The sequence below is a fragment of the Lissotriton helveticus genome, chromosome 2_1 (assembly GCF_964261635.1).
Source record: "Lissotriton helveticus chromosome 2_1, aLisHel1.1, whole genome shotgun sequence".
Classification (NCBI taxonomy): domain Eukaryota; kingdom Metazoa; phylum Chordata; class Amphibia; order Caudata; family Salamandridae; genus Lissotriton; species Lissotriton helveticus.
Window position 1 is genome coordinate 1,158,753,595 of NC_136059.1, and position 25,632 is coordinate 1,158,779,226.

At 46.0% G+C, this 25,632-nt stretch overlaps 2 protein-coding genes across 3 annotated transcripts in view; both read left to right on the forward strand.

The window, feature by feature from the left end:
* CD274 (CD274 molecule) overlaps positions 1 to 25,632 on the forward strand; it is a 325,034-nt gene that overhangs the window by 99,697 nt on the left and 199,705 nt on the right. The window contains exon 1 of one of the 2 annotated variants that reach the window (XM_078677454.1): positions 11,788 to 11,884. The exons of the other annotated variant lie outside the window; for it this stretch is intronic. The gene's annotated coding sequence lies outside the window, so the exon portion shown is untranslated. Of the gene's footprint in view, positions 1 to 11,787; positions 11,885 to 25,632 lie in introns of those variants that run through there. 2 annotated transcript variants of the gene reach the window in all.
* ATP5F1E (ATP synthase F1 subunit epsilon) lies at positions 1,146 to 1,396 on the forward strand. Its single transcript, XM_078677116.1, is given in 2 exon segments — positions 1,146 to 1,266; positions 1,269 to 1,396. Coding segments are annotated over 2 exon segments (249 nt in total).

A 25,632-nucleotide genomic window follows, 5' to 3' on the forward strand; every position in this document is an offset into this window, starting at 1 on the left:
TCCTATTTGACCCTAGAGAACACTGAATAAGTATCTGAGGGGGGCAGAGCCTCTCATATCTGCTGCTTGAAACCATAGAAGAAGAATGGTCCATGCTGGAATTTTGATTTGCACCAACCAGGCCCTGCACTCTGACTGACTGTGCCTGGTGCACAATCTGGAACTGCATCCCTGTGGACCTAACTTGCTTCAAAAGGACTAAAGACTGGACTACTGCAAGCTACATGTTAGCAGAGCTCACCTGGATCATCAACACCAAGAGTCCCCTCCTTGAAGTGTATCCAGTGGATTTTAAGGGTGTTGTCCAGGCGCATTGTGGGAATAGTGATCCAACCTTTCAAGGACCATCTTGGAGATTCCAGACTCTTGGGGTAAGTTTTGGACACTTTGGGGCCCTCAGAGGAACTTCAGGAATAAATTTCAGAAGTTTGGAGCAACTTTAGGAAAAAGCTCCATAAGTGATTCAACTCGACCTGGCCAGCCAAGCTGGCAACCCTCAACAATGAGCCGGTATGCCCTCCAGGTTTGTCCCGCTGAAAGGCTCTGGAATTCCAACTTTCAGAGTTTGACTGGGAGATGGTTGAAACCCAGGCTGGCGAACATTCACGGAGTCTTGCCTGGTGAAGAGCATCGAAGGACCCCACGAGAAAAAGCTCTGTAAAAGTTTCTAACTCCGAAGGTAGCAGGCTTGACCGGCTCCACCTGCAAGAGTCAAGCCGCCCACCTTCAACCACAAGCTGGCCTGAATCCCTTGTTCATCCTGCTGTAAAGCTCTGAAGGTCTGACTTCCATAGTTTGACTGGGAGCTGGTCGAAAGGCCAGCCGGGGAACCCTCACCGAATCTAGACTGGTGGAGAGCTTCGAGGGACCCCGGAAGAAAAAGCTCCATTAAAGGTTCCAAGTCAGAAGGTAAAAACTTTGTTTGAGGCCTACCGCGAGGGGTAGCCACGGAGAGCTCCATCGTGGGCGACCTGAAACTTTGTCTTTGTCCTAGTCTAGCACGACCATATGTCGCAATAGGCGCAATAGGTTTCTATATGCTATATAAGGTTAAATCTTTCAAAATTCATATCTCCGGTGTCCTACATTGTTTTTTTTTTCATTTTGGTGTCATTTCAAGGATAAAATACGACCTATTTTTATAAATGCTCTCCTTTTACCCTTGGCTGAGTCCCACTCCCTGCCTGTCGGCCATCGCACAAGTAGATACTTCCGCTTCAGCACCAGTAGAAAAGATAGTGGCGTTCTGAAGACAGGCCGGACTCGCTAAATCCGTTACTCTCACATCTGTGCCAAGGCGGTACATGCTGCCTTGAAGCCAAAGTTCAAAGTAGAGGCCAAAAGAGCTGCTGTGGCCAGTGCCAAAAATGCAAAACCCAAGAAGGAAGGTTCCTAGAACTTCCACAAGAGTTCGCCGATTGATGGCTGTCTCCTGAACACTGCACCTTTTCAAACAGACAAATGAAGCACGTGTGCTTACAGAAAGGGGACAAGTTGTCTGATGGGTTCTACTTTGAAATGTAAATGTAATGTAAACTGAAAAGTTCCAATAAACAATACTATAAGTCTAAATCTTTAAACATTTATTTCTCTGATTTCCCTCATTGTATTTTTTTCACTTTGGTGTCATTTTAAGGATAAAAATATGACCTATTTTTTATAAATTTGTGTATGATTTTGATAGTGTGTTGTGTCTTTATTATTTACTGAATTGTTGTTTTTAAATGCTTTACATACCTGTCTATGAAGGTAAGCCTGTCTGCTTGCAGCCAAGCTGCCAAGGGTTGAGCATGGGAATAATTTTCTGAGACCTATTCTGAGACATAGACTTATTGCCAGTGGTAGAGGCATATTTACCACTACTAATAATCAACTTTCCAACACCTGCCAAGTAACATTTTCCACCAAAACATTCAACAGAGTCTTGTTTGCCACAAATTACACTATTGAATTCTCATACAGAGCTCCAATAGACTTGATACAGAGAAAGAGCTAAAACCTTTCCAAAATGACTCAAAGGAAACCACAATTTACTCAGTCCAAAAGGTGAAAGACAGAACCATTAAAATCATACATTCCAAGTGGGAGAGGTTTTCGCTTTTGGTAGACACAATAAAATATGTATTATGTTTGCCACTAGGCTTTTAGAACAATTTAGAATCACCTTTATGTCCTTGTAATAAAACAGTCTATGCTACACTTTACTTTTTAGGGTTTTTTAACCAAAATGTGCAAACATTTTATTAATTCAATTTATTAAGACTAGAAATCTGACACATTGCACTCAATCACTACTCTTTTAAAACAGCTCCATGATGATGAAACGTGTTTTTAATGTAAGGTCTTTTTTTACGGGCCGCTGTTCGTTCTATAAGTTTATTGCACTTTGATTGAGTTGCTGTTTTTTATTTGTATTCACATAAATTCTGAATAATGTATGTAGCATTGTCATAGAAGCACGAAGCACTTCGAGAAGATTCCTTTTAAGCATGTTTTATCCTTTTTTACATTGTATTTGTATTTTATGGCAGAGGATATACGGGGAACTATTGCGGCTATAATCAGGATGTTTTATGTACTATTGATAATCTGTACTTTTATGGTTGCATGACAGACGAATAACGTTTTTGATTGATTGATTGATACTCAGTCTAATGTCTTTTTAGCGTCTAATAAAGTAATTGTCAAGAACGGGTTTTCAGAATTAGTCAAGTCAAATGGAGTGCAGGAATGTATACTATGTACTGTAGGGTCTCTGCCTGGGATGAACCTGTGCTGTTCTGTCGTGTCACCTGAGTTCAATATTAGCAATAAGTGATTTGATAAAAAGTGATATTGGAAAATAGGAAGAACAAAATCATATTTAGTTCCTTTTATGACTGAATAGAATTAAATCAGCTTACAGCTATGATGTTGGCATATGGGCATTTAGAAGTTTGATTTATGAGACCTTCAGCACTATTCCCTCGGTTTTCAGACAATAAGATTGGTAGAATTTAGAAGAGAAGCCATCATCACTAGCCCCCTTATTAACAGGAACATTAAAGATCTCTTCCTCCAGTTCTGTGTCAGGGAATAGAAGACTCACAAGACAATGTAATGGGAAAAAAATACACTGTATAACTTTTTATTGTCAAAAGTTAATAGACATAGTTTATAATTCAATAAACATTCAACTGCATCCAAATCTTGATCATATCAGGCTTTCCCTTCCTTTTGTCATAGGATTTAGCGATACCAGTGCTTATTGGGAAGGTCTTTGCTGTCAGAAATGAGAGCGGTAATGATCAGGGAGCCCAACACTGATATGACACAACACTTGGATATTTTTTTCTTATTAGCAGGATAAACAAGCTCACTGAGCATAATTGTGTAGCAAGAGCTGTTATCTATAATCCGTCAATTTTATAACAAAGAATACAAAGATAGGAGGATAGCCCCCCTTTACTAGGGCTCCCCTGTGCTCCTATGACACAGCGTTTGTGTTTTCCTAGAAAATATCTAGTGTTGTGAACTGTGGCTTGGTATTGTGCTTTTCCCCTCACCTCCTCCATACTGGCTTTAGGCCATGACCCCAGGCGAGAGGCTTGGCACCCTGGAACTCAGGGTTTGTCTCCTGACAGACACTCTGTCACTTTGTGGTTGCCACAGGGATTGTTATGATTCTGTTCTTTAATTATAGTTCACATGCTCTGGTTTATGTTCTCCTGTCTTCCTTTGATGATGATGATACAAAATTTATATAGTGCACAACTGCTCAAAAGAGTGTCCCGGAGCTGTTATCAAGGTCCCCAACACAACACCGATCATTCAATTAAGCTTGTTGAAAGAGCTATATTTAATCCTTTTTCCTAAAGTTGGAAAGTTCAATTATGGTGCGTAGCTCCAGGGAGAGTTTAATCAAGTCGACTGGCCCAAGATAAGAAAATGACCTGCTGCCAATTCTGGCCTGGCAGATTTTAGGAACTCTATCCGTTCCATCAGAAGAGAACCATAAGTTTCTGGAGGGGACACAGCCACAAATCCGTTCTCTCAGATAGCTGGCTCCAGAAGTGTGCTGGGATTTTAAAAGGACCCTTTTTTTTAATAGGAAGCCAGTGAAGTGCTTTCAAATGTGAGGAGGCATAGGTTCTCGGAGTAGATTGAAGAGAATATGGACAGCTGCATTCTGCACTACTTGACGTCTGCCAAGAAGATACTCTGTGAGACCCAAGTATAATGCGTTTCTGGTATTCAATCTGGAAGTTATCAGTGCTTGGATCATCGTTTTCTTAGCTTCATCAGACAGTAAGGGAAGACATTTTTTCAGAGTGCGTAACAGCCTGAAGCAGGATCCCAACAATGCCTGGATTTGTGGTTGGAAGACAGAGAGCTATCAAATTTGATTCCAAAATTCTTTACAATACCTTGTTGTGGGCTAGGGAGGAGGGAATACTTCGGCCAGAAGATCCTCCACAAGTCTGGCGATATAGGGCCAATCAATCAATCAATCAATCAATCAATCAATCACAGAACTTGTAAGTCGCACTACTTACCCGTGAAGGTTTCAAGGCGCTGCGGAGGGGGGGGGGGGGGGGGGCAGGCTGCTGCTACTGCCCGAAGAGCCAAGTCTTGAGGAGCTTCCTGAATGTGAGCAGGGCTTGGGTCTGCCGCAAGTGGGTGGAAAGGGTGTTCCAGGTCTTGGCAACGAGGAAGGAGAAGGATCTGCCTCCGGAGGTGGTATGCTGGTTTCGTGGGACATCGGCGAGGGCGAGGCTGGCGGAGCGGAGCTGGCGGGCGGGGGTGTAGAAGTTGAGTCTGTTGTTCAGGTAGGCTGGTCCGGAGTTGTGGAGTGCTTTGTGGGCGTGGGTGAGGAGCTTGAGGGTGATCCTTTTCTTGATAGTGAGCCAGTGAAGATCTCTGAGGTGGGGGTGATGTGGTTGTGTCGGGGGAGGTTGAGGATCAGACGGGCCGAGGCGTTCTGGGTGCGTTGTAGTCGCTGTAGGTGTTTTGACGGGATCCCCGCGTAGAGTGCGTTGCCGTAGACCAGCCATCTGCTGACGAGGGCTTGGGTCACCGTTCTTCTGGTTTCGATCGGGATCCACTTGTAGATCCTGTGAAGCATGCGGAGGTTGTTGTAGCAGGAAGAGGAGACGGCGCTGACCTGCTTCGCCATGGAGACGGAGGAGTCGAGGATGACTCCCAAGTTGGGTGCGTGGTCCGTGGGTGTCGGTGCTGTTCCTAGCGTTGTCGGCCACCAGGAGTCGTCCCAGGCAGACGGGGTGGGCCCGAGGATGAGGACTTCCGTCTTGTCTGAGTTCAGCTTCAGACGGCTGCTCCTCATCCACTCGGCGACGGCCTTCATTGCCTCATGGAGGTTGGTTTTGGCGGTGTGTGGGTCATTGGTGAGGGAGAGGATGAGCTGGGTGTCGTCGGCATAGGAGATGATGTTCAGGTCGTGTTGGCGGGCCACTTGAGTGAGGGGGGCCATGTAGATGTTGAACAGCGTCGGGCTGAGGGATGAACCCTGGGGTTTGCCGCAGATGAGGTTAGTAGCTTTGGAACGGTGGGGTGGGAGGCGGACCCTCTGGGTTCTGTCGGAGAGGAAGGAGGTGGTCCAGTCTAGGGCTTTTTCCCGGATTCCGGCTTCTTGGAGGCGTGTTCTTAGTGTGCTGTGGCATACCGTGTCGAAGGCGGCTGACAGGTCCAGAAGGAGGAGGGCTGATTTTTCGCCATTGTCTAGTCGGCGTTGGATGTCATCTGTGGCGGCAATGAGGGTTGTCTTGGTGCTGTGGTTCCATCTGAATCCGGACTGCGACAGGTCTAGGATGTTGTTGTACTCGAGGTGGCGGGTCAGCTGTATGTTGGTGATTTTCTCAATGACCTTCGCCGGGAAGGGGAGCAGGGAGATGGGGCGGAAGTTCTTGAGGTCGTTGGAGTCCGCCTTGGGCTTCTTGAGGAGGGCGTTGATTTCGGCATGCTTCCAGCTTTCCGGGAATGTCGCTGAGTCGAAGGAGATGTTGATGACCTTTCGTAGTTGGGGTGCGATGGTGGCGTCTGCTTTGTTGAACACGTGGTGTGGGCAGGGGTCTGGGGGTGATCCAGAGTGGATGGAGTTCATGATCTTTCATGTCTTGTCGTCGTTGACGTGGGCCCAGGATGTCAGCTGGTTGGTGCTGGTGGTGTTCGGGGTGGGATCAGTCGTGGCTGGGGTTGGCGGTGCGTTGAAGCTGTTGTGGATGTCTATGATCTTGCGGTGGAAGAAAGTGGCCAGAGAGTCGCACAGTTCTTGCGAGGGCGGGATGTCGTTGGTGTTGGCGCTGGGGTTGGAGAGTTCCTTGACAATACTGAAGAGCTCTTTGCAATTGTGTGCGTTGTTGTCCAGTCGGGCTTTAAAGGAGATCTCTTGGTTGTTCTGATGAGTTGGTGGTGTCTGCGAATGGTGTCCTTGTGGGCAGCGTAGTTGTCTGACGTGCGGTCTTGGAACCATTTTTCTCTAGCATCCGGCATGTGGGTTTGGAGGTCTGGAGTTCTTCGGTGAACCAGGCAGCTTTCTTGCTGGAGTTGTTGATGGAGGGCTTCTTTAGCGGGGCGAGAGTGTTAGCGCAGTCTTCGATCCACTGTCTGAGGATTCGGGCGGCGGTGTCAGTGTCAGTGGGGTCGGTTGGAGGGTCCAGTGCGAGGGCGGAGGTCAGTTGGTTCTCTGTGATTTTGCCCCAGCAGCGGCGAGGTAGCTGTTGAGTGTGGTGGTGTGTGGTTGCCTTCTTGAATGTGAAGTGGATGCAGTGGTGGTCGGTCCAGTGGAGTTCGTTGGTGTGGTTCAAGGCGACGTGGGTGCTTGTGGGGAAGATGGGGTCGAGCGTGTGGCCGGCGGCGTGGGTGGGTTCGGTGACGAGTTGTCGGAGGCCGAGGTTGGCGAGGTTGTCGATCAGGGTGGCGGAGTTGGTGTCGTTGTTGTTTTTAAGGTGGTAGTTCAGGTCCCCGAGGAGGATGTAGTCCTTGGAGGTGAGTGTGTGGGTGCTGGTGAGGTCGGCGATGGAGTCGCTGAACAGGGCCCGGGGTCCGGGAGGTCTGTAGACGAGTGTTCCTCTGAGAGTGGTGTTGGGGTCGGTGTGGATCCGGAAGTGGAGGTGTTCGGCGGAGTTTAGAGAGTCGTCTGCGAGGGTGTGGACCTGGAGTGTGGCCTTGTGGACGATGGCTATTCCTCCTCCGATTCTGTTTGCACGATCCCTGCGGGTGATCTTGTAGCCGTCCGGGATGGCTATGGCGATGTCCGGAGCCGAGGATTAGTTCCACCAGGTCTCGGTCAGGAATGCTACGTCTGAGGTCGTTGTGTCGAGTAGGTCCCAAAGCTCGATGGCGTGTTTGCGTGCGAAGCGGGTGTTAAGGAGTATGCAGCGGAGGTGGTTGGGTACGGTCCTTGGAGGCTTGGTGGTTCTGTCACAGGAGAAGTTGCAGGTAGGACAGGAGAAGGGTCCGTAGGTGCGTTTCGGGGCGGCCTGGAAGCAGCGGCGGTCCCGGCCGGTGTTGAGAGCGAGGAGGGTGTTGGCGCTGTATCGTAGTCTGGCGTTGCGGGGGCGCGGGGTCCAGGGGTTCTGGTGCTGGGCGTGGTCCAGGCGCGGATGGGCGTAGACGGGCTTGCCTTTGGCGCGCCTTCGGCGCTGCGCGCGTCCTCTGCGCTTCCACGCGGCGTCCTCCATAAGAGGCGAAGTGGGAGGGAGGAGCAGCTGGGAGGCGGGAGCGGGGCGGCCAATGGGCGTTGGGGGACGGGACGGGAAACAGAAGGCAGGGGGGGCAGGGCCGCAGGGGAGCAGTGGCGGGAAGCGGGGAGCGGGGGCTACAGAGGGCAAGGGGCGCTAAGGGCACCTACAGAAACAGCTGTCTATAATACATTACAAATAAAATAAAATACAATACAATGACAGACGAGAAAAGGCACAAAGCAGTCACCAGGCCACGGGGGCACACAGGACGACACCGGCGGCGATCTCTCGGCAGCGGCAGCAGGGGGTAGGAGTCACTGGTGCACAGGGGGAGCCGTGCGGCTTGGGGGGCAACCTGACCTGCAAGCAGGGTCAAGGGTCACACTCACTGCCGCGTGGCATCCTCCATAAGAGGCCAAGTGGGAGGGAGGAGCAGCTGGGAGGCGGGAGCTGGGCGGCCAATGGGCGTCGGGGGATGGGGACGGGACACAGAAGGCAGAGGGGGCGGGCCGCAGAGGAGCAGCGTCTGGAAGCAGGGAGCGGGGGCTACAGAGGGCAAGGGGCGCTAAGGGCACCTACAGAAACAGCTGTCTATAATACAATACAAATAAAATAAAATACAATACAATGACAGATGAGAAAAGGCACAAAGCAGTCACCAGGCCACGGGGGCACACAGGACCACGGGAGCACACCGGCGGCGATCTCTGAGGCAGCGGCAGCAGGAGGCAGGAGTCACTGGCGCACAGGGGGAGCCGTGCGGCTGGGGGGCGACCTGACCTGGGCCAAAAAAACACTATATCTGTGTTGTCAGAATTTCATTTTAATTGTTTGATGAGCAACCTATAAAACACATCAGAGAGGCATTTCTTAATGACTCCACCAATGAGCTCTTCTCCCTTGCCACAGTAGAAAATAAGCTGGGTATCGTTAGCATATGAGATTACCTTAGCCCCTAAGCTCTCACCTAACACAGCTAGAGATGTGAGATGCACATTAAATAAGGTAGGGCTGAGTGCCGAGCCCTGAGGCACACCAACCATTAACTCATGGCCGTGGAAGAGAATGGGGGCATCCAAGAAGGAAGTGAGACACTTTAGGGCTAGGCCACCACATGTTATTACTCCTTCTTGTCCATTCTCAAACTCATCTCCTGTGCTCATATTTCTTTGCTGTTGCCCTTCATGGGTTGCTCATCCTCCACTCTCAAATTCCTCTCTTCTGCTTGTGTTTTTCTCTCTCCTCTGGCTTTCAGTCTACTAGTCCTATTTCTTCACTCTCAAATTCCTCTTGTTTTCTGATCCTTTCTCTTGCAGCTCTTCTTCACCTCCACTCATGTCTTCTCTCTTCCTTTCGTCTCCACCATCTACTGCCAAGAACATCATTCAGGTTTTCCCAAAGCCCAGAGTTTTTTGGACACCAACCCTGAAGGTGTGGCATGGTTAGTCTTCCTGAGTTTTGGCTAGTAAATCCTTGTGGCACATCTGGTGAGGCAGGCTCTCTTCCACAGGCTCTTTCAATTAAATAGATTTTTTTTAGGTCTATTAATCTTTAGTTGATATGTATAGGCCATATTCCTCAAATAGTCCAATATATTTTCAATGTATGTTCAATCATTAGCTCCTTTTTCTTAAGTGTCGGCTCTTTGACTAATTTCAAGTCAGGTCATGTCTACATGAAAAGGCTTTTAACTCATCCTCAAAGAATCAGGGGTTCAGGATTGCATCTTCAACGCAGCAAGACTGACAATGTGTTGTCCCAACAATTTGCCTCCACATACAGTGAAAATATAATTTATTCACAAAGATTTGTGTGCGAATAAGTACTACCACTCTTGTAGTACTGGCTTTCTCCCTGGTTAATCCTGGAATTTGGAAGTACTTCAAGAGTATGTCACAGTAAAGTCTTTGAGAAGCAGGCCTTGTATCTCTAGCTCCTTCCCAGGAGTATTCATCTGGCTGTAAGTATTTTGACACATCCAGGTCCTCTCTCTCTCTCTACCCTTGGTGCCTTTCTATAGGTCTAACAGTTTACATTCTGTTGTCCTTGTACTGTAGGTACTAACAAAACTTTGTGGTCTTGTGCTGCTCTCCCTGGCCTGTATGTTCTGTCACCGTGCAGTAGCATTGGTGATAGGGTCAGCTGGCAGCCCCCACAGGAGCCAAACACTGCTTATTGCAATAGCACTCCCAAAGGCTGCAGAATATCAATGCAATGCTTTTAAAGGCAGTGGTGTGAATGGGGCTCAGGGGTAAATGCAGCTTCTGGCTTGCACACCTCATCTTCTTCATTCATGAATACAGTAAACCGACAAACAACAAAATAATGGAAGGTATGCTTGAATCACTCTCAGCTACTGATGATCCGTCAAGATGGATTAGAAACCTTTTCTTGATGGCCTATCCACCCCAGCGCCGCCAGGGTTACAGTATCAGAAGGCCCACAGCATTTAATGAAGGCATTCCCACGTTGGTTTTTCATGTCCAGGTCCACCATACGAGGCTCAGAGGAATGCGAGGGGAAAAAAAGAAAAATAAAACATCCCCTAACACAAAAGATGGAATCTTCCTACACATCAGGGAAATTTGTTTTCCATTTCAGAAACAAACCCTGGCCTTGACTTTGTTACTGAAAAAGCTCCTGTTCATGCAGGAGTGCATTTGGTGAAGAGAATGCCTTGACAATACTGCGAGAATCTCAGAATATGACAGATGGTTCTCTTTTGGGCTGGAGCAGGACTGACAGACCACCGTTAGGTATCTTGCGGCCACATGCATCATTGTTCCCGTTTGCAATTTCTTAATTGCGAAAATTAAGGAATCGCAATTAAGAAATCGCAAACGGCTATGCATTAAGAAATCGCAATTTTTTTGCGATTTCTTAAAATTCCTTAATTGCGATTCACAATTTGCGAATCGCAATTAAGGAATCCCTTCCCATTGATTCTATGGGCCTAGAGGCCCATAGGAATGAATGGGAAGTCATTCTCAATTTGCGATTAGCAATTTGCGAATCGCAAATTGAGAATGCAATTTCAAGGGTGCAGGGGGGTCCAAATGACCCCCCCTGCACCCCTGAAATATAACTTTCAGCGCATTTTTCACACACACATGCCCCAAGGGCATGTGTGTGTGTGAAATTAAACTTTCAAAAATGCACTTTTGTGCATTTTTTAAAGTTTTCGCAAATTACCATGAAGGTCAACTTCATGGTAATTAACCTCTCCCTATTTGCGAATTCGCAAAACTAAAATGTTCATGCATTGCATTTAAGAAATCACAAATTGCGATTTCTTAAATGCAATCGCAATTTTAGAAATCACAACATGATTTCGATTTCTAAAATTGCGAAAAACATGATGCATCCCAATTTTGTCAATTGCATTCGCAATCGCTGAAAATTGCGATTCGCACCGTTTGCTAATGCAATTGACAATGATGCATGTGCCAGTTAATCTCCAAAGTCTCCATTTTAAAGTGTCATCTGTTCCACTCTCTCAAGGTGCTGAAGAAGAACCTAAAGTCGACGTGCACTTGGTAAAATTCCTGTTTTCCTTTGCCGTATCACTTAATTCGTGTTGTCTGAAACACTCTCCCACCTCGTTCTGTGTACTTGTACAGGCCATTTAAATTATGTACTGATAAAGATCTACTCTATAAATTAATGCAAATTGTATTACACAATAAGCTTTACATAATGTGGTTTGTCCTTTTTGTTAAGCAAAGTGTTATGTCATGTATTGTTTTGTGGTGTATGTGATATTTTTTGTTATTCTGTTTTGGTTTAGACAAAGTTATCTTTATGCTTTGCTATGTTACATTACGTTACGTTTTGTGAATGAACATTTCATGCAACAGATATCCTACATATATTTGCAGCAGAAAATAGCACCCACTGAAGTTGCTCTACGCAATTTAAAACTCTTTAATTACTTTCTTTAAACAAGTTTTTAGGCAATTAGAGGAAACTTAATTTGAAACTGTCTCGGTTTATTTCCACTTGTTTTTTTTAAACACCCAACACTGCGGTTGTGGGTTTTATGGCGTCGGAAATCTAGATGTAAACATCCAGCAGTCTTAAAGGTTACACACCTACGCCGGAAATTGCGCAGTTGTATTGTAATACTGATACATTAATTCCATTCTCTTCTCATGAAAATCGACATTATGTACCGGTTAGAGTTCTGAAAACAAGTTCACGAGGTAAGACGCCGACAGGTGTGGGCTTTAGCAGGAAATGGCATACATTTGCAGCTTGAAATAAGGATGGAAGTATGTTGTTATATTACAATGTTTTGTTAGAGCACGCAGTGTCATCAAGGTTTTCTGGTCCTGTGACTGTCCTAACCAAAGGAAATCAAACTGTGAACGATTGAGCTTTAAGCACCTTCCTAAATGTTAGATGGTTGCCGTTAAGTCACATGGGAGGAGGCAGAGAATTTCGCCAATAATGAGGTCACATTTGAAAATGATCGTCCTCCTGCTTTTCAGGTCGAAGCCTACCAGACAGCTCAGTTGTCTGGTTGCAAAGACTAATTAGGGACATGTTAGCAACTGACCTAGAAACGCATTCTGTCCATTGCTTACCATTGGTTTTGCCTTTTGTCCTGCACACTTTCCGTTTGCTGGCTATTTGTTATAGGCTGTCCAGCTGGAGTTAGTTCCTCCCATGAAGCATACATAGCATGTGTGCCACCTCCCTAACTGGCTCCTTGAATTCTTCCAGGACTGCTCCCTTTTTGGAACTTTTTTTTGTTGTGAAGGTCTGCTTCTATTCTCCATTGCACTCTGTATGGTTTCTGTAAGGCATTTTGTGGATTCTGCAGTCACTTTTACCAGAAGATTTTTTGGGGTCTTGTCTTGAGTCACATTCTTATGTATAAAAGTGTGTTTGTTTTGAGGTCGCTTTTCCTAGGGTGTGCTTCAGAAACTGCCACAACTTGCATTCCACTGGGATGTCAATAGTTGTCATTTTGCTTTTACAACTGCTTAAGATGTATTATTATCCTGTGAGACAGCATGGTGTTTTATTTTGCTTGACCAGTGGTCTGACCAGACAGTAGTTTCTATTTCCACTTCTGTTTTTAAAGTTATTAATGCTGGTAGGAGTTTTTAATTCTTTGGGAAATCAACTGATACGTTGCAGTAGTTAACTGTACTGTTTAGTTTTCTTTTGGGATGACTTTCTGTTGGATACCTATGTACTGTGCGCAAGCATTCCATTGATCTCTTAGAATGCGCTTTCCACTACGTGAAACACTTTAGAAATAGTTGGATAACTCAGTTACTTTCATTTATGTTTAGCAATTGAATATGCTGGGTGTTGCCCTTCTGTATAATCGTATGAATGCACATTATTTTGTTTTCAGAATATTAGCCTTTTCCTAACGCACACATTGTTGCACATGTGTTGTTTTTGTAAGAAAAAGATAATACAAATGCATCACTCCTGATTAGCTTTGGACCCATCATGTAAGGAAGACCATATATTGTATTTGAAAAATGCCCTTAAAAGGTACCCTATATAAAATAGTACATGTCGTAGGCCGCTGGTGATGGAGCCTGCAGTAAATAGCAGCTCAAGGGTTCCATCTGCTCTTATCTCTATGCCTGTGTATTAGCTTGTATGACTTCACCACACATGTCTTTACCACACAGATGCTTTTACCGTGCATGTCTTTACCACGCAAGGTAATTATATTTAAGATAAGTATAAACAACATATATATATGTATAATTTTATTTCAATCTTAAATGTATTTTTTATTTGGGGAATCCCCCCAAAATCCCCCTCTGTTTCATTTTACTTGTAACCTGCCTTTAGCACTAGCCACCCAAAAACCCTAAAGGTACCCTTGCCACCCTCTACCACTACCCACCCCTAAACCCGAAAATAAACCTTACCACAATGTACACCTACCCACCCCTAAATCCTAAAAATTCCCTTACCACCCTTTAACGCTACCTACACATGATAAACCCTAAAATTACCTTTACCACAATGCACCCCTACTCACCCCTAAACCCTAAAACTACCCATATCAACCTATGCCACTCCCCAAACCCTATTATATACTTCCCCTAAATGTAAATGTGGGATACTTGTAAAGCGCACTGTTACTCTACCGAAGTGTCCTGGCGCTGTAGACCGCTGGGGAACCCGTCCTGGTTTTCCCTGTCAGATGGTCCCTTTCTGGGTATCTCCAGGGTGAAACCAGGCATCCCCAGCGTCTGTGGGGGGCCGTTGTAGAGATGAGGCAAGCTTAATGCCTAGAGTTACCGAGTGTGCTCCTTGGTTAGAGTAGGCACTGAGGCGGGAATTATCGAGTCCGTTGACCCTGGTCCAAGACCCTGCCGCGTCAGGAATTGAACCCTGGTCCCGGGCTGTTCTCTGCTTACAGGTCTGCCGCCTCTAACCAGTGAGCCACACCTCTCCTAAATATACTTACCTTGCATGCTAAAGGAATGTGTGATTGTGTGATAAAGGCATCTGCATAGTAAAGGCATTTGTATGATAAAGGCATGCGTGGCAAAGGCTGTTTCCCATTTATTAATGCTTTTGGATGGCATTTTTTTGACAAAGATATGCAGCCATGACCATAATATGTAGTTATGATCAGAAGAATACCAGTTCACAATAATATGTTTGCTGAATTTACTAGGCCAATAAATGCATACAATATTAATAGCTCTCTATTTGTTTTTAACGGAGTGCTTTATTTAACAACTAGCAGCCCGTCCCGACGTTGTCCGGGGATGAAATAGAATATGTGCAATGGTTGTAATAGGCAAGGTAGATTTATTTTAAGATTTCACGGTATACAACATTTTTAGTTTCATTAGAATGTGGACGGAGAATAAATTGATACTCCGTGTATGAAAGCCTGTTGTTTGTAGTGATTAGAGAAATGTAAACCGTGACGTATGCAGCATTAGGTAAGTATCACAAAAGGTAAGATGAATTTGATGCGTTGTTTATTATTGAGCTTACACGTCGCCTTTTACCTGTCTTGTGAAGTTGGTCATACACGGTAACGTTACTTGGTAATTTGTGTGCAATATGGTTGTCTACTTGTGCATGCACTGTTAGGAAAAGCCCTTGTGATCTGTGCCTCCTCAGCGCTAACATTTGCAGGTTGTGGGTGGTGTGGAGTCCTTTGGTTATAGAATCCTGAACAGCGTTGTGTCCGACGTTGTTTGGCTGTTGTAAATCCGTGTACGCTGCGAGTGCAGTGCGCGAGAGCGTGCAAAATATCAGTTTGTGAAAGTTTTGTAATGGGCGGTGGTAGGATGATTCACCTAAAGCACCCCTGAGCCTCGGTGGAATTTGTGAAAGAGTGTGGCGTCTCTATCTGCGAGTGTCTTTGTCCACTGTTCCTGATGGCAGTGTTAAATGCGGTGTGTGTTATCCCCGCTGTTAGGCTGAGTGGCTTGAGCCCCCGCCTGAACAGCGGAGGAAGAAGTCCGCTGGTAGGCTGAGTGGCTTGAGCCCACGCACGAGCAGCGGAGGAAGAAGTTAGTCCATGAGTGTATGTTTCCGCTGTAGTTCTGGGCTGTTAAATCGGTAAGTGGTGAGGCTGCCTGGCTTCGGTAAGTGGTGAGGCTGCCTCGCTTTAACCCCCGCCTTGCCTTCTTGGAAGTATTTCCGCGCCACATTTAGCAGTAATGCCGCGTGAATGCCAGGCTTAGCAGTAATGCCACGTGAATGCCGCGCCCCGTGAATGCCGCGCCCATTGCCACACCCCTTTCACAACACCCATTGTTTTTGCTTTTATTTAGCAGTAATGCGGCGTGAATGCCGTGCCCCGTGAAAGCCGCACCCATTGCCCCGCCCCTCTGTCAACGCCCATTGTTTTGGCTTTTATCAGTAATGCAGCGTGAATGCTGCGCACTGTGAATGCCGCGCACTGTGAATGCCGTGCCCATTGCTGTCTGCTATTTGGTCACGACCCTCTCACAACGCCCCGCCCACAAGGGAGTACTGTATTGCCGCGCCCATCGCTGAAAGCACAATGCACACGCCCAGAAGGGACTACTTTACCACTAAGGTTATTTTACTTTGTAATATGTATGGTGGGCAGCTGTATAGCCTATGTCCATCTGCTGCAACTGTCCTTTCCAATGCTGTATTGGTTGTTGTGATTGGTGCTGTACATCTTGAGCTTACCCGCCTCAAAGGTTTGGGCTCCCTCTTTATTATATTAGTATGGATTGTCATATTGCTTATGAGAGGTTGTAGCAAGGGCTTTGTCAATTGATACGTATTTTCTAAAAACATTTTATCTTAGTTAATCAAACTATGTATATAGTATAATGTAATATATATAAACTGTAATGTATATATGTATATATACATACAAATATACACACACACACATGCACACACACGCACACACACACACACACACACACACACACACACACACATAAGTATTTATTTGGGCCTATTGTACACTGGAAGACGGAGACAAAATAAAAAAATGTCAGAAAGCATAACAATGATAATCTGCAAATGAAAAAATATATTGAACCCATGATGCGAGTTTGACGGGTAGGGGTTCTGTAGATTTACCCTGTAGGAAATTAAAATAGCACACTATCATCATCTGCAAGAACCACTAAGGGGACAGCCACATCACTTACAAAGCTGTATATGTTTTATTAATACAGCGAGTGACTGTTTTGTGCTGTCAACATGAATTCTAACTTGGCCAGAGATGTGTTTTATTTTTTTATTTTTAACGAACCATAGCTTCCTAATTTTTGCACTCTTGAACTAAATTCAGGCTATATCTGCTCTTTATTGTGTTTTGGTAACCACCTGAAAAGTTTATTTTTAGGTCGGGAGTTCCAGGCAGCACATGTTGGAGACCACTCATTGCTTACTATTAGATTCTATTAGTTTATCTCCTGTCACTCTAATTTGATTGCTTCTTGTTAGATATTTGTTTGTCAGTCTTGTGTTTGTCTACGCCAAAAAGGCGTCTTTAGTCATATCATTTATTGGCAGGCTTCTGTGCGTCCTCTGCTCGCTTTTAGGGAACTCATTTTTAGGTCTCGCCTACGCAGCGCGCATGAGCTGCATAGGAACTGACCTGTAGCTATCACTTCAGCTTTGCTGACAAAAATGTGCACGCATTGCATTGCTTTGAATGGCAAAGCATGCACGTTTAGCGATTCCCTTGCGGGAGTGAGCTTTCAAACCATCTGTTAATTACAAACCAATGGTTCCTGTTTACTCCCGCAATGGAAACAGGCACAGGCCCCCTCCTCTCTCCCCTCGCCCTGCTGCCTCCTCCTCTCCTCATCTTTTTTTCCCCTTCAGCGCGAGGCATGAACGCTTGTTATTTGAAGTAATTTCTGGGGAGCTAATTGGTGGCCCTATAATGTTTCCCTCGTTAAAATCGAAGAATACATTCAGTATAGTTTATTAAAGTAATGCCATTCTGGGGAGTCGGGCAGGAAAGGCCTGCTCCAGGTCAGCGCACAAGGCACTATTTACTGGGTTTGTGTGCGCCACCTAACGAGGTTTGATAGATGGACCTAAGTTTTTGCCTCCTCATAAGTTTATGTATTATTTTTCTGACTCTTGACCTTCCCCCATTTGCTCATCTTTTCAGGCATTTGATGGTTAATTGTGTAGGACATTAAAATGTTTGTCAGGAGACTTTGGGAGGACTCTGTTTCATTTCTGTTGAGTATGGTAGAGTACTCTTAGTTCAGTGTCACTCTGAAGAGCTGAGACCTGTAAATTAGAAACTGGTGACATGCACAATTTAGGAAAATAATGTATGTGCATTGTGAAGCTTCATTGTGACAGGTTTATGATTTTTATAAGCTCTACTCCTAGATATGTATGGCTATTATAGTAAGAGTACAACTTCCTTTTGTGCTCCAAATATCAAGTCATTAATGTTTGCTTACACTTGCCCCTTGACCGCATACCCTGAAAACTCAAGGGCCAGTCGTCTTTCATGATCCTATAATGAAAGTACCCATTGTCATTCATAGACATGGGTGATTTTTTTTGTCCTCATTTGCCTGTACCTCTTAACCAGAGACTGTATAGCCAACCACCTATTCGTGCGACCAAGGATGGAACGCACACACTACCACCACGACCTTGGACACCAGCTTGGCGGGAGACTAGGTCTGGGTTTACTGAGGCATTGATGGCGAGTGGCAGCCTGCCAAACCCATCCCATACTCCATCAAGGTAGAAACTACCGCGAGGCCCAACTCATATCTAACGAAACCGCCACAGTGGACCCTGGAGTTTGGAGGCATAATAATAGGACCCGGGGAAAAAAAAACAAAAAAAAAAACCCCGGTGCACTAACACCAAGAAATCAAGAGGTTCCAAAATGGGAGGTTATTACTGCTACAAGGTCTAGCCAGATCGACCTTTGATGTTTCAAGTAGGGATCACAACCAGCTGGCATGTGTTGGCGCCTTGGAATCGACCCAAAATTTACATATCTGTCGCCGAGCGAGTAAAATTGCATAAAACAGCAACGGCCTTGCTGTGCCAGTAACATTATCATCCATCCTAGAGATTATTTGAATTTTTAATTTGAATTTTAATGGTTTTCTAAAGCGCTCTGTTACCGGGGCGGTTTCCTGGCGCTAAGTAGCGGTAAGCTGGAGGGGACGAATGCGGGTGCTAGACTGCTGGGGGTCTGGGAAACAGGAAAGTTTTGAGGAGTTTACGGAATTCCACGTAGGAAGTGGAAGCTCTGAGGGCAAAAGGTAGGGAATTCCAGAAAGAGGGGGCTAGGACCGCAAATCTCGTCCCCCCAGACCTCCGCTTCCTAAAGCGAGGAACTGTCAGTAGAGCTTGGTTGGAGGAACGGAGCTCTCTGGCCGGGAGGTAAGTAGATATAATCTCACAGAGGAAGGCAGGGGCTGTCCCAGATCTGGCCTGGTAAGTCATGCAGCCCAGCTTGAAGAGGGCCCTCTCCTTCACCGGTAACCAATGCAATGATTGCAACAGGGGAGTGGTGTGGTGAAATTTAGGGAGTCCATAAATCAGGCGAGCAGCCTGATTCTGAATCTGCTGAAGTCGGTGGATCAGATAGTCTGGGGCGCCATTGTAGACCACATTCCCATAGTCAAGGCGCGATAGCACCATGGCCATGAGGATGAGCTTAAGGGCAGGAACGGAAAAAAAACGGGAAACCTTACGGATAGTGCGAAGGGAGAAGAAGCAGGAGGACACCACCGAGTGAACCTGAGTGTGAAGCGAAAGCTGGGAGTTGATAAAGATACCGAGGGTTTTGACCTTGGAGACCGGGGAGGGAGGGGAACCAAGAGAGTCGGGCCAGAAAGATGGGGACCATGGGCTGCAACCACCCCCAGTCAAAACCAACTCTGTTTTGTCGGGGTTTAACTTGAGGTGGTTGCAGTTCATCCAGTTTTGGATGAAGAGCATCACCCTCTGAAAGTTCCAGGCCGAAGAAGGGGAGTGAGAAAGGTTAAAAATAAGTTGGAGGTCATCGGCGTAATTGAACACCGAGACCTCCATCTGCTGTAAAGCAAAAATGAGGGGTGAGATGTATAAATTAAATAACAAGGGGGACAAAGAGGAACCCTGGGGAACGCCGCATGTCACTCTGCGAGGGGGGGCGGCAAAATCTGCCAGGTGGACTGCCTGCTCCCTGTCCGTTAGAAAGGAACGGAGCCAGGCATGGGCCGTGCCCCTGATGCCCGCCGCCTCGACACGGTTCAGAAGAATGTCGTGATCCACCGTGTCGAACGCGGCGGACAGATCTAAGAGGACCAAGGCCTGGGGGGTGCAGATGTCAGTGCCCTCCCTCAGTTTGTCCATCACTGACACTACCACCTTCTCGGTTGAGTGAAGTGGGCGGAAGCCTGCCTGACGGGAGGAGAGGCGGCCTGTAGACTCCACAAAGGAACTCAGAGTGCAGGTGACATGAGCCTCTGAGACCTTCGCCAGATAAGGGAGCAAGGAGATGGGGCGATAATTGGCAGGTAGGGAAGGATCAGCGCCTAGCTTTTTTAAAATAGGGATAATAACTGCAGATTTATGGGCAGTTGGGACAATGCCAGAAGTGAGGGAGTTATTGATTAAAGTGAGGGGGGGGGAGTAACAACTGGAAAAGATCTCTTTAAGGGCGAATGCCGGTCCGATGTCATGCGGTGAGCCCGATTTGACCCGAGCCAGTAAGGGGAGAAGGGTGTCCCGTGTCAGAAGGGGGAATTGGGTAAGAAGTGAGGCAGCGGCATGCGGGTCCACAGTGGACAGGATAGGAAGTGAGGGAGGGATATTCGCCTTGATGAGAGCCACCTTCTCTATAAAAAAGGAATTGAGGGAATTGCATAGGGATTGGGACGGGGGAATTTTGGAGATCACCCTGTCTGAGGCAGCGAGCTCGTGCACCGTGGCGAATATTTCCTTCGATTGATTTGCAGCTGTCAAGATCTTACCGGAGAAGTACTCAGCCTTAGCCGTTAATATGTCTTGTTTATATTCCTTGAGTACAAGGCAATACTTGGCTTTGAGAAGGGGGCAGTAGGTGCGTCGCCAAGCTCGTTCCGCTCTGCGCGCCTCCAACTTCTTAACTTTAAGAAGGGGGGAAAACCACCTGTTAGCAGCGTGGGCTCGCTTAATGGCTACTTTCTTAAGGGGAACAATGCTGTTGCATGCCTTTTGCAGCCAGGTGTTGATGGCTGTGAGCTGAGTGGGAAGAGAAAGATCACAAAGCTCTGGGCAAGATCCCGCGAGGGAGGAGCAGACATCAGGGAGGACGGCCTTATCCCACTTCCTAAACCAGGTGTTTTTAGGCAGGGGGGGTTTAGGTGGACGACCAAGGTTCAGCGCAAAGGAGATGAGGAAATGGTCTGACCAAGGGCAGGGCGAAACAGTGGGGGGGTTGGTAGGGATGTTAAGGGTCCATATTTGGTCGAGTTGATGACCTAAGGTATGGGTGGGTGTGGAAAGCTGGGGAAGAAAATTGAGACTAGTGAGCAAGGCAGAGAACTCCTTAGATCTAGCGTCCTCGGCCGGATCACTAGGCCAATAGTTTAGGTCCCCGAGGAGCAAGACTGCTGCGTTGTTTACCACTAAGGTGGCCAAGAGATCCTCAAGAGAACTGAGGAATTGGGGGGTGGACTGGGGAGGACGATAAATCAGAACACAGGTCAGGGGAACCCCAAATGAAGTGGAGCGGACTACTAAATAGTCCACAGCGGGGATGGGGGGAGAGGAGAGTGTGTGAAAATGAAAATCGGTGTGAGTAATCAAGGCTACGCCACCTCCTGTCTTGCCCCCAGGGCGGTCCATTCTAATGGCTGAATAGGTCGGGGGCAGCGTGGCTAAGAGGCTCGGAAGGGAGTCATCCCTGAACCACGTTTCAGTGAGAAACAATAGGTGGGGTTGACGAGAGTCGAGCAGATGAAATAGCTCATGCTGGTGCGCGACCGCCGACCTGGTGTTCAGGAGGATCGCATTGATGGTGGACTGGGGGGGGGAAAGAGGGGTGGGAGCGGGGAGAGGTGACGAGTGAGCGAAGGGAGGCGAAACCTCAAGCGACTGATGTGATGGCAGAGCAGAGCATGGCTGTGTAAGGGGAGGTCTGCATAGTCCAAGAGAGGAGATACGCTCCAACACTGTGAGGGATGGTGGGCGCGGGTGACACAATAAGAGCATAGTGGCCGGGAGATAACTAATGACCGGAGGAGCAGAGTAGCCGGCCCCTGGCCCCGGCCAGCCGCGGACGGGCGCAGACGGGCTTAACTCAGGCGCAACTCCGGCGCGAAGTCGGCGCGCCCGCTGCGCTCGTCCGCTGCGCTGACGCATATGAAGCGTTTAAGTAGGCAGATGCGAGGGGGGTGGGCGGAGTTAACAGGGCGGGTTGGGAGGCGGGTTAAAAAAGACCCAAACAAGCCAGCCGCTCGTGGTCAGCGGGGCAAAGGACTGCTTGCAATCAGCAGCAGAGAGAGTAAATAATTAAAAACCAAACGTGCACACAGCCTCGCGCTAGCCCTCTGCCACCGGGCTTACACGCAACACTGAGGCCAGGGAAAGAGAAGCCTAAGTAGGCAGATGCGAGGGGGGTGGGCGGAGTTAACAGGGCGGGTTGGGAGGCGGGTTAAAAAAGACCCAAACAAGCCAGCCGCTCGTGGTCAGCGGGGCAAAGGACTGCTTGCAATCAGCAGCAGAGAGAGTAAATAATTAAAAACCAAACGTGCACACAGCCACGCGCTAGCCCTCTGCCACCGGGCTTACACGCAACACTGAGGCCAGGGAAAGGGAAGCCTAAGTAGGCAGATGCGAGGGGGGTGGGCGGAGTTAACAGGGCGGGTTGGGAGGCGGGTTAAAAAAGACCCAAACAAGCCAGCCGCTCGTGGTCAGCGGGGCAAAGGACTGCTTGCAATCAGCAGCAGAGAGAGTAAATAATTAAAAACCAAACGTGCACACAGCCTCGCGCTAGCCCTCTGCCACCGGGCTTACACGCAACACTGAGGCCAGGGTCAGTGTTAATGTGCAGGGTAAGGTTACTTTAAGTATCGAGCCCAATGTAAACAGGACTTCTGCCCAAAAAGCCTTGATTGGAGGGCAGTCCATGAACATGTGAACGTCTGATGCGCCCTGGAGACTACACTTGTTACAACATTTACCAGCTTGAAACTTTGCCAGCCTTTGTGGTGTCCAATAGGTTCTATGTACCGTGAACAAGTGATTCCGCCTTAACCATGCAGGCTTGACAGTTTTATAAAGAAGAGCGAATGATCATAGACATGGGTGTTGTAGATGTAGTAAAATGGTTTTCTGTTTTTTTCCCTAGACTGAGACTGTAATCGCAAGTGGACTTGCTTATTCTTGCACCTCATAAAACACCAAGCCCTAATACTTTTGGGTAAATGGGTCCACTTTTCTTTATTACAAGATATTTTATAACGGAATTTCTCGATAGGTCCTGTGGATTTTAAATAATGCCTATTGTTGAATGACTTTTAGTCTATGTTTTGTTTTTAGAAACTGCTTTGGTAACTAATTACCTGTACATGGATTACTTTTGGGCGGAAGTATATTGCATTCTGCTACTTAATTTCCAAGGGCCCGATTCACAGAACTAACTTAAGACAAAATCCTAAACTTACTACCATTTTCGTATTCACAGAAGGCACTTACTCATTTTGGTATTCACAGAAGACACTTACTCATTTCGGTATTCACAGAAGTTAGGAGTCCTAACTTTAGGACTCCTAAATGCCTTCTGTGAATACCGAAAGTCCTAAAGTTAGGATTTTTCTCAATTTAGGAGTAGTAAAGTTAGGACTCCTAACTTTAGGACTCCTAAATGCCTTCTGAGAATACCGAAAGTCTTAAAATTAGGATTTTTCTCAGTTTAGTAGTAGTAAAGTTGCGAAAAATCCAAATTTTAAGACTTTCTGTATTCACAGAAGGCATTTAGGAGTCCGAAAGTTAGGAGTCCTAACTTTACTACTATTAAATTGAGAAAAATCCTAGTTTTAAGAATTTCGGTATTCAGAGCAGGCATTTAAGAGTTCTAAAGTAAGGAGTCCTAACTTTACTACTACTAAACTGAGAAAAACCCCAATTTTAGGACTTTCGGTATTCACAGAAGGCATTTAGGAGTCCAAAAGTTAGGAGTCCTAACTTTACTACTACTAAATTGAGAAAAATCCTAATTTTAAGAATTTCGGTATTCACAGCAGGCATTTAGGAGTTCTAAAGTTAGGAGTCCTAACTTTACTACTACTAAACTGAGAAAAAACCCAATTTTAAGACTTTCGGTATTCACAGAAGGCATTTAGGAGTCCAAAAGTTAGGAGTCCTAACTTTACTACTTCTAAATTGAGAAAAATCCTAATTTTAAGAATTTCGGTATTCACAGAAGGCATTTAGGAGTCCTAAAGTTATGAGTCCTAACTTTACTATTACTAAATTGAGAGAAATCCTAACTTTAAGACTTTCGGTATTCACAGAAGGCATTTAAGAGTCCTAAAGTTAGGACTCCTAACTTCTGTGAATACCGAAATGAGTAAGTGCCTTCTGTGAATACCAAAATGAGTAAGTGCCTTCTGTGAATACCAAAATGGTAGTAAGTTTAGGATTTTGTCTTAAGTTAGTTCTGTGAATCGGGCCCAGAGTGTTCTGCTCCTTAGCTTGAACCTTCTCGCCAATTGTAATATTGTAGTTGTTAAGGAAGAAATCTGGACGATGGTACTGGCATAAAATTACCGTACACTATGATGTAGTTATCCCTCTTCAACATTTTGGACTCACTGTATCCCGAGGGTTTTATAATGTCGTATTTGGGTAGAAACCTTTCCCTAAAAGGAGTCTGAGCTTGAAGGTTTGTATGTTGTGCCATAATTGTTCAGTGTACTGCTTGAACTGAACAGAAAATAAAAAATAAAATAAACTATTTCTTAGAGACGTGAATCTGGATTGTAATGATTTTACATTTACCATACTTTGGACTGATTTTCTTTGAGGAACATGTACAGGGAGCGTGTATAATTATTCTGAATTGATGGTGCTGCCAGATCTATAAACTACATTATGGTTACAGCATATACAACTTACTTTGTAGAAACTATTTACAGATCTAACCATAAACGTGTCAATGAAGCATAACAAACCTTTTTGGAGCTGCCTGCCAATTTACCCTGAAATTTGCTGAAAAGGCTTTTAACTTTAATCGAAAGTATTATTTAAAATGCACTGGCATAGCCAATAGGTCTCACCTTTGGGACCTGCTGCATAACTAAATACTTATAAGGTCCCAAAGGTGAGACCTATTGGCTATGCCAATGCTTGTTTCTTTTTGTTAAAGCATTCTATAAGAGTTGAGTTCCATGTGCTTTTATAGCCCCTGCTCTCTTGCCCATGTGCCACCACCCACACTTGTGTTGCTCTCTCACCCTTGTGCTTTTGCCCCGCACTCCCCGTTGCTCTCTTTCAATGTGTGCTTGTGCCCCCACACTCCACATTGCTCTCCTTTACCCATGTTCTCTCCTACATCTTGCTTCTCTCCACCCACTGTGTTGCTCCACCCCAGCCCCTTCTGGAACCAGTTCATGAAGTTTGTTTTTTAAGTGTTTCAAGCTCCATTTTATAACAGACTTTTGCACTACTTTTTCAAATTTACCAATCCATCTCAGATCTGAAAGAATGAAAAAATGTGTTGTTCAGTTAATAAAAACTTACAATTAAAACACCTTTATGCAATTCTTCTTACATTTCATACATTATTAGGACAACATAATTAAAAGATACTTTTCATCAATTTATAAAACCAAGAATATATAAAACAATCCTCATTGTCCAGTTTCTTCTCCACTATTTCTATAAACTTCAGAAGTCTGCCCGTAAATCGCAAACTTTCTCCCTGTAAACTGGCTATGACTGTTTGTCGACATGTTCGTTTCATTTGACTATTAAAGTCCGACCTTAACAGCCTCCTGCGTTCATCTATTAGAGCAGGGCAGCTACAGATGATATGGCCAATATCTTCTCTCTTGTGATTACAGAGGCGACACATCCTCTCACTACTCATCATTTTCCATGCAGGGGCGTGTCCAAGAAATTGGCTATTTCCAAATCGCAGATTCATAAGCTTCAGCTTTGTCCTTTGCCTTCTTGAGTCTCCTAGATAGCTCTGAGGTTTTAGCATACCCTACGAAGAAATAACTGTCCATGCATGGGATCTCTTTGCCAGTACTGCTTTATCCCATAAAGACGACAATTTTTTACGGCACCCATTTATAACTTCATTAAAAGCCACCTGTGAAAGAGGTAAGGCCCATAGTAGTTACGCCTTGATTGTATCTATCGCCAGTTTAAAATATTCAAGAGCCTGCTTATGTTTATTATCGCATATTGCCTCCCAGACCATTGTCATAAGCGAGGAATTTTTATAGCCTTATAGCCCGCCGTAGGGGGCTATTCCGGCTATTAA